The sequence below is a fragment of the Lytechinus variegatus genome, chromosome 17, assembly GCF_018143015.1.
Source record: "Lytechinus variegatus isolate NC3 chromosome 17, Lvar_3.0, whole genome shotgun sequence".
Taxonomy (NCBI): domain Eukaryota; kingdom Metazoa; phylum Echinodermata; class Echinoidea; order Temnopleuroida; family Toxopneustidae; genus Lytechinus; species Lytechinus variegatus.
Window position 1 is genome coordinate 10,847,596 of NC_054756.1, and position 13,576 is coordinate 10,861,171.

Sequence of the window (13,576 nt, forward strand, 5' to 3'; positions counted from 1 at the left end):
GATGCTGGCTTGAGTCGGCGAGTAGAGATGATGAGTAGTAGAGAAAGAATACTCTACTCTCAAATCTCCACTTTCTCGCCTATCCACTTCTCTTCTTCTATCCACTGTTTCTATAACACTCCACATGGTGTACCGTAAACCACATCAGCAAATTTCTATGATGTTTTTATATGGTTTTTCATAAAACCAAAATACATGTACATGTATAATGTTCAAGTGATACATGTAGACCATGGACAGTTCAAAACACAGTCTGCAGTGCATAATACTATGCAGACAATATTCATTGTACATACATGTAGGCCTGCATGCTGACAATGCCAGTTTATAATCCAGGGCATCATTTGCATACAGATAGGCTGCCTGCTTTGTTTAGCTGCTCTCAGTCATTGTTTCACACACGAACCACACAAGGACATGTGATGCATGATACCGCAGCACAGCCTTGCCGCAACCTTCTCTCCTGCAGCAGGCCTTTTCCATACCCAATCTGGGAGCTATAGAAGAGATACCTATCAATTAGCAACTTACTGCTCTGATTTCCCTTGAAAGCGACTCAAGTGTGGGAAAGCAGAGAGTGGTGAAAGGAGCCCAGTCAATGAAATACTATGACTCATACAACACATGGATGCATGCTGCTGTAGTCTCCTGCACAGCCCCGGGCTACGCGATTACTCACGTCCATATTCATTATGGATTATCAGTAAAAAAGAAATGCATACATACATATTGGGCTGAGGTTTAGGTTTTGATTCTAAAATGCCAGCTACATGTGCTCAGATCATGCATGCATTGGCCACTCTTGCTCTCATGCTCAACAAAAACAAGTTACAAAAATTCATTAGAATTACTACATGTACCAAGAAAAAAAAATCTGTATATTTTTAATATGTAAGTTTGATATTTGGTGCAGAATGCAGCTAATATTATTCATGTGCAAGTATCACTGCAGATATATTATGATCACATATTTTTCCCTTCACATGGGGCAATTCCCAAAATATTTTCACACTATATAAAATATGGTGTTATGGTGTTGAAAAGAATGCTCTATCAGCATATTTTGCTCTATCAGCATATTTCAAACAAAGAACTGTTTAGGGAAAACGTCAGGTTTAATGTATTATTTATAACAGAAAGCATGTGAGGAAATGCTCACTTGAGGTGACGGCAGCATAAAAGGGAGTGCCCCAATGAAATATTTTTCTCAAGTAGTGCACCATTTTTACAAATCTAATCTGTTCAAGGACCAAGTGATATTTTAGTTGTTTGAAGGTTATTATGAATACGTGTATGTCATTAATTCAGGCTGTTGAACATAAAAAAAATCAGATTGTCTCTGATGGTTAATGAAAGGTCTGAGTTTTGTAGACTACATGTATGTTTTTATAAAAAGAGTGTGTTGTTGCCATGGCATTGATTTTGCATTGTTTTCCCAAGGTTTCTTTCCTATTTCATGCTCAGCAGGCTTTTGTATGAAAATGGGGGAAAAATAAAACCGCACAAAAGTGATCTACATGTACATGTACATAGGTATCTTGACATTGAGGTTTCCGCGCTATTTGTTCTTGAGCATTTTAGTAGAACATGCATGCTAAACATTGTCTACAACATAGGCATTGTATGAAGCATTGCGGTTGGGAACATGTGTGTAGGGGTTTTGTGTAGAGGTAATCGTGCAGACAAATTTGTTTAAGCTCAGTTCTATCGACTTGTTGCAGCTGTATTGTTTTTTTCCCTTGAACTGTGTGGTATTATGTCTGCACCCCTGCTGTCTGCTACAATTGTGAAACAGATGTCCCAATTTTGACATTGTAACAGAGAAAAATTGCTTTGCATTCCAAAGGTGTCTTGGGTTTATAATTTCTGAAGTGGAAGTTAGAAATCTACAGTGTACATGTTTTAAAAATTAACGAGCTGCACAGAGTGTTCGAGGAAGTCTTTTAAATCAAAATAAGTTGTTGTCATCAACAGTACTTTTAAAACAAATGTAATGACCTATTGTAGGCCTGCAAATGTGATAAAATTTAACCAACATGAATAAGCACATGTGGGGAGGTAAATGTATATGGTCAGACTTTGAGATCCAAGGGTATATGAAATAAGACTCTTTCAGGTCATACACGATTGGTTATTGAGAATCATTATTATATTATTGACTTTAATAATGACTGACCGAGTGAATGATAATTTTTTTAATCAATCATTCATTTGCACGATCAGTTGATCAATCAATCAATCATGGTTTCAAATTGATAGTCATTAATAGTCATGGATCATGGGGCAAAATCAGGGGGGGGGGGATGTGGGCAATCATGGGGCTATCATTAGGCAATCATTGGGCAATCATTGCAAACAATTATATAAATTACATGTAGCCCCACAATCATTCACTCTCTCTATATTCTGGGGCCCTAGTCTATCTGTACTGTTGCTTTCTCATCTTATTGTAAAAATCAGACTGTCAGATCACACACACATGTGTTAATACTAACTTAATTTTAATGCTTGGATGTAGAGACATAAAGCTGGAAGCTTCTTTGCCCCTTGTCACGTTGGATTGTATTGTTGACCACTTATTCTAACTTTTACATGCATGTACATATACATGTACATGTATGTGAATAAATTGGTCATTTAATAATCACTTTATATTAATCTACATGTAGAAATTACACAATCGGTTGATCAAGCAATCAAGTCTGGTTTCATATTGCTACACATAGTCTGGTTGGTAGTGATGTAGTGATGCTTTATCATCTGGTATCATCAAAGTGATGTCAGTATGAAAGAGACGCTATGAGTCACCTCACAAACATTTGTTTTGGGTATACAAGGGTGGGTAACCTCTTCAAATTATGTACTTAATACCAAATCAAAGATTTCTTATTACCATAGCTGTGACTGAGCAGCATTCCCTCTGGGCTACATGCAAGTACACACATAATTCATGAAAACCATTTCTTAATTTTAGTAAACCATTTTTTGAGATGATATACGAAAGAGAAGATAATATCATTTGTATCAGTTTGATATGATGGTCATGTTTGGACCAGTATAAATCTGGTAATTTTTTAAAAGTTACTGGCTCGACAGCAATTTTTACTGGTCTGGGACCAGACCAGTGCCAGTGTCATGCGCTCATTATGTTTACTCTGCACCAGGGAAGTGGGAGTTAGATGTCTGTACCATGTGTACTCATCACATTAAATTTGTTGACATAATCGTATAAATATTTAAGGAATGCTGTTAAACACCTTTGCAAAACAAATTGTGGAAATCGTTTCATTAATTTATGAGAACAGGGGGTAAAGTTTTCTGTGCATTCAGGCAAACAAACTGTACTGAGATGTATGGGAATTTGAATGCCATGGGTAATTTGCATGTAGGCCTATATATAATTTATAAAAGCCTGTATAATCCTGTTATATTAATACTCTGTGTGCTTTCCTGAAATTCAAAATACTGTCCATGAGAGTGAAAATACATTCATGTACATGTTTCTTGCCCTCAATAATTTTACTATTCTTGTAATACATGTACATGTAAATGTGGAATGTACATCAAGGCTTGTACAATTGTCAACCATAATATTGCGAAATGCAGTAGATGGTTGCAATATAAAGTAGATATAGTTGAATTCGTCAAGACAGTCCACTCTAGTTCAATCACATGATATTATTTAAACTGAAGGTTTCTCTCCATGAGTTCAAAAGACAGTCAATCACTTGAGAGATGAGTTGACTTGTGGTCATTGATGTTATCCCTCTATTGTACTTTCACTCAGTGGTGTGATATTAAACACTCTCCATCAAGTACCTTGCTTATTGTCAACAAGGTTTAGGAGTTTTTTGTTTGTTATTAAGGTCCCTAATTGATTGTGGTCATTTTATTGACTCACAAAGAACACGATAGCATGCATTTCTTATACTACATTGTACACTGTACAGGTATAGCAAGGCTCCACACTAACTTTTTTTCTTGGTGGCCCAAACAATCTACCAAAATCATCAATTTCATATTTTTGGTGGCCCTAAAACAATAGAAAACATTACAATTTATCAAAACTTTGGTAGCCCAACCGGGCCACCAAGTGTTGGCTTTTACAAAATTTTGGTGGCCCGACTCTCATTTTTGGTTGCCCCGGGCCACCGGGCCACTGCTAATGTCGAGCCCTGGGTATAGTGTATTAAAGGGGAAGTTCACCCTGACAAAAAGTTTATTGTAAAAATATCAGAAAGAATAATGAAAAAAATATTGCTGAAGGTTTGAGAAAAATCCATCAAAGAATAAAAGAGTTGTTAGAATTTGATGTACATCATGTATTAAAGCATTTATCCTACATACATGTACGTACAGTATCGCCCAAAATAAAGTTGACACCCTTAACGCACGTAACGCCGCACCGGCCCGTTATGCGTTTATTTTTTCATTAACGTTCACGCGCGTTATTGCCAGCGCGGAAGGATATCAAACAAAAACCAAAAAAAAAGTACCTCGTATACTTACGTCGCATTATTATTGCGATAGCGAACGCGATAATAGCGCAATAATCATGAAGATTGTCATAATAAGATGAATCGGCGCGCCGATGTTTTACTAAAACCTCGTGTAAATATCTTGAAATTTACCACCCTCTTGGAGATCGAAATCCAGGAAATCCAAGGGTGTCGATTTGGGTTGATTAACGGTGCGCTAGTTGACAAGTCAACAAACTGAAGAAGTCTCGGAGGAGGTGACTTGGTTTGACCAGACCTCAGAGCTGCCAGAACTCTCGTCTTCTCGTGCCATCATGAGAATGCTCGATCCGTTCTGATTTGGAGTTGTTTTCCCCATGATTCATTAATATACTTGTTTTAACTGGTGTCACTTTTTAAGAATTCTCATTTGTCTTATCGTGTTTCACTTTCTTTAAATGCGTGTAGTTTGTTTTCAACCTAAAAGACATTTTGTCCAAGAGCAAAAATAAGAAATAAAAATAACATGATAAAAAAGGTTTTCAACCCTTATTTATATCACTTCGTCTCAGAAAAATTTTGACAAGCTGAAGCAGGAATAAATAAAAAAAATGAAATATTCAATTTCAAAGGAGGCCACATTTTTGTTTTCACGGCATTTTTACATTACAAATTTTAATTGTGCTTCTCGAAAGTGGGGGGGGGGGCGGGGCAAGGGTTGTCTGTGCCCCCTCCCCGGGATCCTCCAGTGCTAGTGGATACAAGATAATACGCGGGTGTTGTACCTCTGTGTTGTGATGTTATGTGATGTTGTACGAGAGATTTGCAAAGCGAGGGGGACACACGCATAAAGATAATAAATACACAGAAAGTAATACGACTTGAGAAACCACAAGAGAATGACACAATAAATAGCGAGATGCATAAAGATATAGTCCTTTAATTTGTCCCCAGATCAGGATGAAAAAAAAATCAGCTCCTGCTTTGCGCTCGTATAACTTATTGGAAAAGATTTCCATGTTGCAGATCAGATCTATCATTTTCAGCTCGAGCTGAACTATGTCATCTTCATGAGTCACACTGTAAGCAGACCAGTATATATAACTTCAGCTAACGATTTGCGCTATATTTTTTATTTGCTGAGATACAAACCGTGATACACAATCATCTTCGGCACAAACAGTGCTCATTACAATGTTTAATTTCCAGGGCAAACGACATATTTCCCCCAATATTTTAGCTCACTCTTATTTGTGTGATATACAGTAATTTGTTAGTTAATTTCTTTGAGCTCTCTGACAGTTACTAAGCTTTATTCTTACACACAAAAAAGGTTAAGTTATAGGGGAAGATGGGGCAAAGGATCCCAGGCTTTCGGGCAAAGGAATTTTGAAATTTGCTTAAGTTAATAATTTTGAAGCAGACGTTCTACATGGCGACAATCAACCATGAACTTGTAACATGTAAGAATAAAGCAATAAAAGTAACTATCGCGGCTACATCTTGAACTGTTCAAAGAAACCACAAAAAATCAGCTTTTACCTGCAGTTCAGCGAAATGGATGAAAATACCCCCCCCCCCCTTATTGGCGGAAGCTGCATCCGCGGCCCCTGTTTCTGTCAAGTCTTCAAGATCCATTTGATGGTGTAGTACTATCGTAGCCGGGATTTATTTGTGGGGGGGGGGGCGATGATTGCACGCGAAGTGTATAACACTTGCAGAGCGCGCAAATTTTAAATAATTTTTCTTCCCGCTCGAAGCGTGGATGTTAAATTGCATTATAAAAAGAAAATAACAAATGCCTACTTCGGTATAATCAGATTTGATAGAAAAAAGATTCAGCAGCATTAAAAACAGAGTAGAAGACAAGTATGCTATGCAGTAAGGGAGAAGTAATCCTACCCGCGGATGACATAGATGCTCTGAAATTTCGAAGAGCAAGATGTCCAGGTCATATCATGGTAACACCAACATGATTTGTTTATGATTGTGCTCTGGCATTATTGGCTCATTGCGTGATATTTAAACACAAAAGGAGGGGGAACATCACGGTGACTTCTCTTTTAATATCCTTTTCGCCGTTGTCAGAATAATGTTTTCTATTTCTATCATGTCTATAGAGAGTAACAAAAGGTAAATCAAGTATCTTAACTCCTTAGCATCTCAAAAACAATTTTGAAACATGTCCTGATCATTCGTTCATCAAATCTGAGATGTTTTTGAATTCTATTTTATTTCCTTTTGCCGCTGTCGGAAGGTTTCTTTTATATTTCTGAGAGAGTTCATAACAAAAAGTATATAAAATATATGTTAACTCCTTAGCATCTCAAAGCAATTTTGAAACATCCTGGTCATTCGTTCATTAATCTGAGATGTTCCTGATTAAAATCGTGAATTCTCTTTTATTTTGTTTCCTATTTGCTTTTCTCGGAATAGTGCTTCATTTATCTTTCTTTGAGAGTTCATATCGAAAAGTATTATTTTCACTCTTTAGCATCTCAAAACAATTTTGAAACATGTCCTGATCATTCGTTAATTAATCTGAGATGTTTATGACTTCTATTTTATAACCTTCTGCCGTTGTCGGAATAATGTTTCATATATATATATATTTCTTAGTGGGTGTTGCAAGAAAGTATTGCAAATATTCTGTTACAATTTCACAACTGATTTTTACAACGTTAGCTGAGCAAACCAGATTAATACCTTGGTCACATTTACTCTACGACGGCGAGTTGAAAACAGCTGTTTAACATTTTTCTTTGGTACTAGCTATACATACATGACACAGGTGGCTTGAATAAAAATGAATAATGAATGAATGCTGTTTTCGACTCGCCGTACGGCCCCCGTAGATCAAATGTGACCATGGTATTAACTTCGTGTTTAATGGCGCAAATTAACAATCAATTACTATAATTTGCAATTAATTACAAGACATAATAGTGATTGATTTAGGGACCAAGAATAGACGTGCAATTGATCGCAAGTTTCTTGCAACACACCAATAAAGAGCTCATAAAGAAAGGTATATAAAATATATTTTAACTCCTTGCACCTCAAATCAAATTTGAAACATGTCCTGATCATTCGTTCCTTAATCTAAGATGTTTGTGACTTCTCTTTACTTTCTTTTCACCGAGAGGTGCTGATGAGTTAAATATATTTTATACACCTTTCGTTATAAACTCTCTAGGAAATATAGAAGCATTCATATTCCGTCAACTGCGAAAAGGAAATACAATAAAAGAGAAGTCACAAACATCTCAGATTAATGAACGAATGATCAGGACATGTTTCAAACTTGTTTTGAGGTGCTATAAGGAGTTGAAGTAAATTTTATATACCTTGATCCTTAAAAACTAAGAAATATAGTCACTGCATACTTGTAACTCATATTTGAGTGATTTCGGGTGATTTCATGCAAGGGTCTAGAGTGGGCCATAATCGGGCCATAATATGCCTGCACGTCTATCATGTACTGCATAGAAGTGTTGGTGTATGGTTGAAGTTTAATAATAGCTACTTCGACCCGTTGAACCTGACTGGGATCAATATTCGTCAATTACGCCGTCTAGCACGTTTTGAGAACAATGGACGAAGGTGTGAAAATCACAAAGCATCCAACAATAGGAAGAATCCTTTTCAAGAAGCTATGCTAAGATCTCTTGTGTAGCGGTTTGAATGTGAATTAACCCTGGACGCCTGAATGGTCTAAAAGAAATTACGCCTATTTTATCTTCAAGACAAACAAAAATAAATCAATGAAATAAATAATGTGTGTTTTACTTTTTATAAACGTGTATCAATTAATCGAACATCTTATTTGCTGTATTGATGAAGAGTACCAGGTCGATAACATGATTTATTGATGACACCATGTGAGTTCTCAAATAATGGTACAAGATTTTAGAAAAAAAGTTTTGGGTGTCGTCTCGTTTTTATCAAATCTCAGCAAATGCTGAAAAGTTTCTGAAATGTCATTACTTTGAACGTATGCACTTCATTAAACGTGCACATCAGGATGGTCTCCCATCCTGATGGGAATACATTTTGCCTTGCCATAGGGGAAACTCCCCATGTAAGGAGACAAAGGAGCTGCACTCCTTCCCTATCATTTCAGCGGAAAGGAAGTGATTACTCAGAGAATTCGGAGATGGAGGGGAGAAAGAGGAAGGTAAGGATCTGTCTATTCAAAAAACAAATGGAAGAAACATAAATAGAACGGGGGTGGGGAGGGGGGTGGCGGAAGGAGAGGTTTGCCAAATAACAAATTATGAAAACATTCAGGTCACTGTATTAAAAGCAAGTAAGTTCAACTATTCAAAAAAAATATATATCACATTATAGTAAAAATATAGGCCTACATGCGATGCAAGTGACTACAGTAAAAGTATTATTTTCTTTAAATGAAAAATATGCATGTCCTCTTCCTCCTCTCCTTTTTTCTCCTCACGTCATTTTCCTGATCACTTCATCTATCGTAATTATGATTTATCATTAATCTTTAATTTATTGTGAACACTATCATGTTAAGGATTGGTATGTGATAATTTATTAATAAAACATAACTTGAAAAAACTATATAGCATAGACAAATTGGTTAAAGCCCCCCCCCCCAAATCTGGCTGGTCCAACAGTTGGGTAATAACAACGTATATTGGTTCCATATTTATTATTCTAAGGTTGCGTATATAGAACATGGTTTAATCCTGACAAAATGACTTTTATTATATTTCATTTTACTTTATTTTCACCATTCGTTGTGCCCAATTTCGGCTCCAACTACTCTCTTCCTTTCTATTCGTTTCAACGTTTCCTCTGCCTCTACATCGGGGGGGGGGGGGGGTACTTAAATTTGGACAGGGGTGTGCATCTGAAAGTTCAAAACCAATAACCATTATGGGTCATTTTGGCTAAAAGGTACCCATTATTAGGGATTTATTAAAATTTGACCCCCCCAAAAAAAAAATGGAGAATATGGACCCACGTTTAATTCCAGTATCTAAAAATTAGGGCCATGTTTAGTGATTTTTCAGCATAAAATGTAAAATCAAACCCCATGTTTAGGGGTTTCTTTCAATAAAAAGCGACCCATATGCCTTATTTCGTGAGTACCAACCCCCCCCCCCCCCCGGTGGTCTGAATGTATTCAAAATTTTCTGAACGTTAAAATATATGACTTTATGGCTCATAATTAATTACCTCGTAATTTTTTCTATTATATGCCTCGACTGCACTGATTTTTGCTTTTTGCAATTTGCAGATACCATATTAAGACTCGTGAAACGAAAATTAAACGGCACGCACTAAATTTACAATTCGAAGCCAACACCGAGCTCTATCTAATGAAATTAGATCTAACTGTTGTCTTGTCGACGGAGAAAGGTCATTTGTTCGCGATTTGGTATATTTCTCCTTATCCTGGGACTGACTTCAAATTGTAAATTTTGTGCGTGCCGTGGAATTGTTTTATCACAACTTCCAAGTCCGGACGACTGCTGCACACGCGTTGATCCTGTTGACTGTATCCACCGTCTTCTGACTCGTTAGCTCCACCATGGGCATGGTACAACTACAAAGTACAAGAACAAGTCCTGCATTTGCCTGGTCTTTGGCAGAGCCTCTCTTTTTCGAGGCTCAGGTTGTGGAGTAGGGATTTTCGTTTATTTGGTTCTCTGGTTATTTTATTGTTATTCTTTTACTGGCATTTGATCTATCCATTACTTTCTAATATACTGCCTGGCCAGGGTTAAACTTTGGGGAAATTGCAGAATTTTCTGTTTAGGGGGGGGGGGGGGTCGAGTATAAAATTGAAAATCAAATTCAAAATCCTTTAGGTCAATCGATATCTATTAGCATGATTAGGTAAATAAGAGTAGGTCTTATCTTCATGTCGGCATCATGTTAAAGGTGTGCTAGCTCGGAAGGACAAGTGGAAAAAGTATATAGATCAACCAGTTGCCTAGTTGTGAATGTGAAAACAGATCCTCTTTTTAATCTTCTTTCAATCCTAAAATTCAATTTTTCTTTAAAAGTTTGACAAATGTAGCTTACCAAAAACCTAATACAAGTATTAAAATCATATTTCTAGGGGGAAATCCATGCAGTGCGTTTCCTTCCCTTAAAAATTCCAAACAGGCAATTAACTCTTATTCTTAAGAAGTCACCATGTAATCAAATTTTTGCCCACGTAATGGCAACTAAACGATGAATAGACCTAAGGAGAAAAATTTGTCCATTGACAATTTGACATCGTTTGCTATTATTATGTTACCTGGTTATTGTTCATTCGTTCACTTTTTGAGGTTCATGGGTGGAATCTCGAACCGATTGAAGAGTTGCAGCTCTGTGATTACTGATAGCTTGAAGTAGAAGTTCGCCTTGGTGAGAAACTGAAACTGTTCAGTATATGACCTACCTTTAATTTGTAAATGGAATCTCAACAAAAAACAACTGCATACATGCCCCCTCCCCACTGCCATGCCATCACCATCGCAATAATCATCATTGACATATAATCATTGTAATCATAATCATTCTCGGCACCTTCATTATCATCACCGTCAACATCATAAAACATTAATTAATCATCACCGAGGGGCCGAAGCAGGGGATATATCCTATTTTCATAGGGTGCATCAATAATTGTCCACTGCAAAATATTATCCTCTGATCCGCCGCCCATGATCACTGTTTGCTATTCTCGGGATTATTTCACATTGGCGACGGGAGCAAAAACATTTAGGGGAGGTCCTAAATTTTTTGACACAAAAAAGCCCATCAACCTAAATTTTAGGGGGAACAAAAACATTAAACATCTCAAGGGAGGGGGGGGGGGAGTCCACGTGAATTTAGAGTGGACGCAGGAAACAAAATTGACAAGCAAAAAAAGTTATCAACAATAAAATTTAGGGGGGCACGCCCCCCGTCCTCTGCTTTCGCCGCCTATGTTATTTTATAATTCTAATGATCAATTATTAAGATCATTGTTACCACCCCATCATTATCTCAACATAATTATCATCATCACCATTCTTGTCATTGCCACATCATTAGGATCACAATCACATTCATTACCTTTCTTATCGATAATGATCATCACGATCATAAAAACCAGCACTGTCATCACATGTTACTCAGAAAACTGATTTAAAGACTTCCCAATTCGACGAATTATTCTCTTGTTTCAAATGTAAAGCTTAAGTAATACCTCTTTAATAGAGAGGTACAATCAGTTGCATCGTACTGATAACTGCAAATAATAATTGTTATTATAGGGCTCGGGTCTCATTCGAAAAAAACCCCGCTATAGTGGTAAAATTAATAATAACATCGATGAGTATGATACTAGTAATCACAATAATAATGATGATGCAAAAAGCTATGTGACTGTAAATACGGCCCTTGAGATTTGGTTCAGCCAGCAAAGAGTCAGCATCAGGCAGATGAAGGGGATTTTCAAAGACGTATACTTGGACCCTAGCTAGAGCTGGAGAAGGAAGAAAGAATAAAAGGGATAATTATTGGTTGGGTCTGAGCATGTAATAGGTCCATGGTCTGAGGGACGATTGTGAGTAATCTTTTCATCATTACAATGTTAACAAGTGCTTTGCTGGACAGCTGCACTGGCAAACAAACTCGTAGTCAGCGTCTATCAACCCATTTCATTTCGTACGCGCGTACGGCGCGGAGAACTGAGGCTACATGTACAGTAACCAAGATCGTTTGCTAGTAGTATAGACGGGCATGTAATGCGCTGCCGAGTAGATTCTAGGACTAGATTCGTATTCTAAAGCAGAGCGATTCCGCTGATCTCTACATGTGAGTTGTTTTCCAAGCCAATCAGTTATCGAAAATGTAATTGAAAGAAACAATCTATGTCCACAATCTTTGCGAATGGTATAGAAAAAGGCTCGCTGATTTGGAGTCCTCATCCTATCGCGATAAATTATCGCAGCTTGAGAAAGTAGTTCGCGGCCGTGGCCGTGCACCGAATCACCGGCCAGAACAAGGCGATATCTGCCACAGACTAGCCTAACGTTCACGCACGTTAATATTGCGATAGTCAGACCCACATCGATTAGCGCGTTTCACGTGCGATATCTGTCAAGTTTATTTTGGGCGATACTGTACATGTACATGTACATGTATATTGTATGGTACTGGTAGAAAATCAATGACATGTCATTTTCTAAAAAAATTCAAAATGTTTTTTACTGTACCGGTACCTTTATTATATCAATAGGCAAATCATTTCACATCCATTAATAAACAGAAAACAAAAATATCATCAAGAACCATCCGAAAAATGAAATTTATGGATTTTATATTGTATAAAATTATTGGGACAGCTGCTCGTTTATGACGTCACTTATCCAAAACTTTAAATTCTAATAACTTTCTTAATCTTTTTATACATCAACCTTTACTGAATGTTTTTTTTTCCATCTCCAGATATCTAACTCATAATGAGTGAACCAGCAAGAGAAGAAGGATACAGGGAGCCCGATCCCGGAGAAGTAAGGGTGAGAAACATTTCATTTGAATTTTAATCTATAAGTGAGCCTCTTTCCCCTCCCTCCCACAAAACAAAGCTTTCACACCCTTTGCATACATGAATATTCAGTAATATTAAAACACAAGTAAATTTGAGTTGTTTGATCTAGAACTGGATGCCACTAAAAACCTAGTCAATCTCTGGGCGAAATACAGTATATTAAGCAATTGAGGACAATTGGCTAAAAGGTCCTCACCAAGGGACAAGAAAATCAATGAAGACTCAGAGTGTACTCTGCATTTATACATGTACATGTACAGTACTTGTACACATTTACATGCATTGAGATTAATGATAGTGCTGTTTTACCCAATTCTTTAATACCTAATTTTTAATACACCGTAAACTCTTGCTATTATAAAAGTCAAATGTCTTCTGTGAAGTCAAACAGCTCTCCTGTGATGGTCCCAATAGATCTGGGGGCCGTTTCATAAAGCTGTTTGTAAGTTAAGAGCGACTGTAAGAATGACTGGTGATCCTTTCTTACGCGCTAAACCATCCCCAATGAACATTTTGCTGTACACCATTTAACACAAGAAATGATCACCAGTCGTTCTTA

At 37.1% G+C, this 13,576-nt stretch overlaps 1 protein-coding gene across 16 annotated transcripts in view; it reads left to right on the forward strand.

The window, feature by feature from the left end:
* The window catches only part of LOC121431099 (protein 4.1-like), a 90,993-nt gene that overhangs the window by 6,413 nt on the left and 71,004 nt on the right, over positions 1–13,576 (forward strand). For all 16 annotated transcript variants that reach the window (XM_041628581.1, XM_041628585.1, XM_041628588.1 and 13 more), the window contains one exon: positions 12,915–12,985. In XM_041628581.1, the coding sequence (XP_041484515.1) occupies positions 12,929–12,985 (57 nt within the window). In that variant the 5' untranslated portion in view covers positions 12,915–12,928. Of the gene's footprint in view, positions 1–12,914; positions 12,986–13,576 lie in introns of those variants that run through there.